Consider the following 6,000-nt stretch of genomic DNA (forward strand, 5'->3'; position numbering starts at 1 on the left):
GAGATTTAGTGACCTCAGGTCCCCGAGTCAGTAAACCTAATACTAACAAGTGCTACGCAACCACGATAACGCTTCTCTTTTAAAGTCTGTTTGCCTGTCTTGCTTATTTCTTTTCCGCTAATCTTAAACACCTGGGAAAAATCCCTCACAACTGATCGTAACAACGGGATTTGTTGGATGCAATGCAAAATGAAAACACCTCTTTACATCCGTCACTTCCCCCCCTCCCTCGTCATCTTCCATCTTCAGCTAACCAACCTCATCCTTTCTACCAATTGGTCTCCTCTGACCTCCTCTGTGATTCAAACTCCTGCTGACCCTTCTTCTGGCGTTTATCTCCTCTTTCCAGGGCCTATGAGTGGAATGGGGATGAATATGGGCATGGATGGGCAATGGCACTACATGTAACCTCCATCTTGTAAAGCAAAACGCAAAGAAAAAGGGGGAAGTAAGTACTGGGCTCTTTTTCTTGTTTTTCTCACACTGTGGGGCTGTGGGTTTTAATTTTTTTTTTCCTCCCACGATTCCCTTTCACTTCACCAGCATCTTACCCTTGCCGTAATTCATCAGCAGCTATGAGCTAGCATGCATGGGTGTTTTAGTTTTAAAAGGGTGGAGGGGGGGGGGATGAATTAAAGACTTGGGAAAAAAAGGGGGGAACCGTCCTGGGACAGAGAGGACCCGACTTGTGGCGCCAGACAACAGGAACAACAACAGAAGAAGGAGGGGAAGGAACAACCTGGCATGGCGTGCACAAATTTATTTATCACAACAGCGCCATCGCTCTCCCCATCCCGGACAGCCAATGCAAATGTTGGACATTTAGGGAAAAAATAACATCTCCAGGGGAAGGGGGCTGACGGGGAGAAATTAAGCAGGCTCCAGTGAAGCGATAAAGAAGGAGAAGTGAAACTGTCCTCCGAGTGACATAAATCTGTCCGGGGAAGGATTGATGCCCAAATTATCTTATATGCAAAGACGGGAACACCGCAGTACATTACGGTCCCAGAGCGAGATATACGGGCCGTGGGTGACATGGCCGATCCTTCACTGGGGGTTTGGTTTGAGCTGTGTAAAGGGAGGAATGAGTGCGAGGAGTCGGGGGGGGGGGGGCTGTGTGTTTTGATTATTTTTTACTGGAGGGAGACGATTTAAGGGGGGGGCGGGGGCCAGCGACAAGCCTGACCTGAGACTGGCAGACAAGAGCAGGGAGACATTGAGATAAATTTATAAGGTTGTAGACACAAGCATGACTGCATCTAAAAGGAGGGGGATCTCTCGCACACATGCAGATACACTCTCTCCGTGCCGCTGTCTCTCTCCGGCTCAAACGCACACACATAACCCTTATACAGCTAAATGGCGGCAGTCTGATTAAGCCGGCCATTCCACCTCCCGCTAGTGCCACAGTGCTGACATTTGAAAAATCAAGACATATCACATCCCGAAGGCGGCAGGGCAGAAGAGATTTTATTTTAACACCTAAACTCCCTCTGCCCAATGAGGCACAATATAATAACACTTACCTTGATTAAAAGAACCCTTTATATGTAAATGGAGCCTGGATTTTCCAAAGGGTCACAGCGGCAATTCTTCCGACAGACATCATTTCACCCCTCTAGTCCTTGCTCCCTCTCCCTCTCTCTCTCTCTCTTCCTGTGTTCCTCGCTGTCTCTCGCTCGCTTTCCCTCATCCCCTCCTGTCTTTGCTAATGGCAGCGGGAAAAAAAAAAAAAAAAGAAAAATCAGGAAGCAATGTTCCCTAAAACAGCCACACAGAGACAACATTTGCTCAGGTTGGCTAATTCTTAATATAGGGCCATATAATTTTGAGACTATTTAATTACGTAACACACTTTATGCTTCATGACCAATTACATTAATAGCTTAATACAGAGGAATATTATCCTCTCTTGATTTGATTACACAGCCACACAATATGGTATATTTGGTACTTAATTATGGACAGCCATTGAGCAGAACTGCTGTGCCATAACAGAAGTGCAGCGAGGGAGGCGAGCATGCAGAGAGAGCGAGAGAGAGAGAGAGAGAGAGAGGCCCAGTCTGTCCGTCCTCAGTTATTGTCTTCAGATGGTTTTACCACTCTTGTTAATAAAGGAGGGGGGTCTCAGATCTACTTAACGGAATGACTGCAGCTTACAAGACTGGAGATTACCAGCTTACAGTGTCAAAAACATCTGCCGGGCCTTTTAACAGGAGCTGCTCTAGGTTATATGGAGGTGAGGGCACCCCATCATACCCCAACACCCTGAATGATTTATTTATTTTATGACCCCAGTAGTGAGGTTTTAAGAGACCTGCTCTGACAAACATGTGCATTTCAAATGAACTGACATGGAAGGGGAGTATTAGAAAATGGCACAGCTTTCAACCAATGAGAATGGTCATTAATCTTGGCCTTTGCTGTCCTTTCTTTTTTTTTTTTTTTCCTCTCTCCTTTCTGTCCTCCTCCTCCTCCTCTTCCCCTCACCGGGCCCTCCAGTGTAATTTCTTAATTGCAGTGTACTAAGGTGGAGGAATGCAGAGAGTGAGCATGCCTAGTGACCTTGCAGCGACCTCTCCCCTCCTATTACAGCTTCTAATCCCCCAGGGGTTCACATTACAAAGCAGGTCGGCCCAGACCCAATCCCAGACCCAGGCCCCCTGGCTCCAGCAGGGACCCCCTGCTCTCTCACTTGTCTCTCCCCAAGGTCCGGGCCCTCTAGACCAGCCGTGTTCCCATACTCCAGCCCCTGGCTCCAGGAACAACCCCCCACATCTTACTTTTTCCCCTTCCTGATTACAACAAACAGCCCGTGTGAAAAGCCAAACAGTGGCACTGCTGAGCCAGCTCTGTGTCCTGGGTCCTGTCACAGTGTGAGAGATGCCAGCATGCTGAGGTCTCTACACATATGAAGCAGAGTCCATCTTAAGGGACATCAATACACCCCACCTGCTCTTCCTTTTTCTTTTATCTCTCTTTACTTCCTTTTATCTCGAAAACCCGCTCTCCATGCATCTAAGAGCAGTTCTTTGTTTTGTGCAAAAATGCTTTCATTCAGAGGCGGAACCGAGCCTTTAATGCTCACTAACCGAGCCCTAAATTATTTAATAACTTCTTTAAGGGATTCTAAATCAAATATGTTCACAGAGGCGCGCTCCCCCGAGAGAGCAGAGCCTGTTCGGTTTGTCACTAAAGTCGGCTGGGGAATTGACTGTTCCACTTGTAAAAGTATTAGCACTTCTCCACATCAATACGGCTGGTTGGTTTTCCTCACATCCTCCAGGACTGCAGTGTCTGTGGATGACTGAGGATCATTTTCCAACCTGAGACCTGACCACAACGCTATTGGGCATTGTAAACCACTCACCATAGCCTAAAATAGCCTAGCGCAATAATGTCTCTCTTTACTTGTCGAAGCTAAAAGCGCCTCAGTCGCAGTGTCATAAAACCCGCTAAGCTCTTTGTTGTTGGGGTTGCTTTTTTAAATTGAATTAAGGCCTGTTAACGGTCGAGGAAAATACTTTCATTGACTGCGTGAATTAATTTCTCTCTCTGTCTTGTCTTCGTCTCAGGTCTGCCAGGCATGCCAGGGGAGTACGTACCTCAGAGCGGTCCTATGGGCATGAGCATGGCCCCGCATACATACACCAACCCTCATCAGATGACCTCCCACCCCTCCCAGCTCCGACACGGACCCCCTCTCCACGCGTACCTGCCCGACCACCCCCACCACCCTCATCACCACCCGCACCACGCCATGCTGATGCATGGAGGACCCTCGTCGCACCCAGGAATGACCATGTCTGCACAGAGACCCCCTTTGCTCACTCCCATTGACCCCAGTACTGGAGGACAAGGCCTGGACATCCACGCCCAATAGTATAAGGGAACTTTGCTACCACGACAACAGCAGCTACTACAAGAAAACAGTTTTAAAAAAAAAAAAAAAAAAAGAAGAAGCAGCAGCCCACAATAAATCCTATTTTGAGACTATTTTTAAGAATAAAAAGCGAACCCTTTTGACCAGAATTTGACACTAAAGAAACAGAATTCCAGATGAGCTGTGATAATTCTTTTTTTTTTTTTTTTTTCTTTTTTTTTTTTAAGACTTGTCAATTTTGTTACTTTCATCCAAAACGGAGGACCAAGCTGACAAGAACACTTTGTAAAGTCTTGGGCTTTTGGTAAAGATCAACGGAGGATGTTTTGACGTACACGTGTGCAAAGAACGGACAGACGCACACACATCGAAAAACACACTTTTTTGGCACACTCACTCACACGCCATCATAAACATGTTGAGTACACTTTCATGTGACGCGCTCAAACGCTTCTAAAATAAAATCACTCTGGAAGATTTTAAAAAGAAACAACAGAAAGACTCCAAGAGTTATAACTACTGTAGTATAAAAAGTATAGATAAATAAGTTAAAACTTGTGCATTTTTTTCGTTGATCACATGGTTTATGTTTCCTGAGCTAGTTTTAGAATTAAAGGTTAACCTTTTCTCTCTCTCACACTGTGTGTGCTCCTTCCTGGAGGAGAAACTGTCTCGCAGCACAGCACTATAAAAGAAAAAAAAGAAAAAACAATAAGAAGATGGAACATCTCAAAAAGGCTCCAAACCACAGAGGGCAATCAGGTCCTGTCCCCCATAAGAACAGGGCATGATGGGAAAAGGCTGCTAAATGACACCGGATCTCTCCAGAAGATTCAGTTTGAACATTTGTCATGCCCCTCTTCTTTCTTTGGTTCATGAATGAATGTTGCCCTGTAGGTTTTAAAGGAAAAAAAAGTTCTTTGTTTGAATTGCCCAAGCACTGGATTGTGTTGGTTTTATACATTTTTATTTTAATATTATTTTATTTTTTTGTACCCTGGACTCTCATTGGTCAGAGCCTATTGAAGGAAGCTTAAAAGTGGAAAAGCAACATCCTACGGCGCTTCTTTTACCTGCGGATCAACACTCTTGCCATAAAAGGACAATACTGACACAAACGTTGATTCTGTGGCACTGGAGAAGCATTTGATGGTTGATGCACCAAAAAACCTATAACTAAAAAAAAAAAAAAAAAAAAAGGAAAAAAAAACTTAAATTATGAACTCAATGCTTTTGGGGGGGGGGGGAAAAAGCTGAGAGAATATTGTAACAAACTTCGTACAGAGTTCAGTCTATTAATTGTTTCATGTTAGATATTCTATGTGTTTACCTCAATTGAAAAAGAATGTTTTTGCTAGTTTCAGATCTGCTGTGGCATTGATATTGTATGTCCATGAATTCCTTCCTTTTTCAGCACGTGTTCCTCACTAGATGATAAGATGCCGTCTCCCTTAAGCTTTGTCAAAAATACATTAAATACTTGTATGAGGACTGTGACGTAATGTTTAAAAGGTGTTCAGTCACAAATGCTGTAATAAATATTTCATTTTTGATTTTTGTTAGATTTTTGTGTGATTAACTGTGTTATAAACAGAGTCTCTATCCACCTTTCCATTTTAATTCTAATACAATCAACTGGTTTATTATTATTATTATTATTATTATTATTATTATTAAGAGAAACAAGCTACAAGGAGTTAATTTTTTATATAATTTTTGCAGATCGTAAGAAGTCAAGTTCCCACTTTCCTCCAGCACTAGCTTGTGTTGAACTGCCCACTTGGTTATTGAATGTCCTCTTAAATCCACACAATATCTCGCCCTGGCATTTTATTTAGGAGCACAAATATGTCCTCAAAAATGATAAATAACTGTCAAATGAAGGGTGTGAATTACACAGCAAATTCACCTCTGTTTGGGACCAGAGGATGGACTGTCAGCAGTGATGTGCTGCTAAATTAATTTTTAAAAAAAGGCCACCGGTGGCCTCCAGATCGTACACATAAGAGACAAAAATGGCAGAATAACGACAGGTAAATTAAATTACCTGCAGGAGATTAATGCTATACTTGATTTTCTTCAAAATATGACAATTTACCGTTTTTTTTGTGAATAAA

At 43.5% G+C, this 6,000-nt stretch overlaps 1 protein-coding gene across 6 annotated transcripts in view; it reads left to right on the forward strand.

Moving 5' to 3' along the window:
• Positions 1 to 5,436, forward strand: part of meis2a (Meis homeobox 2a) — a 178,921-nt gene extending 173,485 nt beyond the window's left edge. For 5 of the 6 annotated variants that reach the window (XM_084381821.1, XM_084381822.1, XM_084381823.1 and 2 more), the window contains exons 12-13: positions 350 to 448; positions 3,576 to 3,715. In XM_084381821.1, the coding sequence (XP_084237947.1) occupies positions 350 to 408 (59 nt within the window). In that variant the 3' untranslated portion in view covers positions 409 to 448; positions 3,576 to 3,715. Of the gene's footprint in view, positions 1 to 349; positions 449 to 3,575 lie in introns of all 6 variants that reach the window. The other variant, XM_084381826.1, reaches the window with a different exon arrangement.
• The last annotated feature ends 564 nt before the right edge of the window (positions 5,437 to 6,000 follow it).

Source organism: Pagrus pagrus, assembly GCF_965226575.1.
Source record: "Pagrus pagrus genome assembly, chromosome: 18".
Taxonomy (NCBI): Eukaryota; Metazoa; Chordata; class Actinopteri; order Spariformes; family Sparidae; genus Pagrus; species Pagrus pagrus.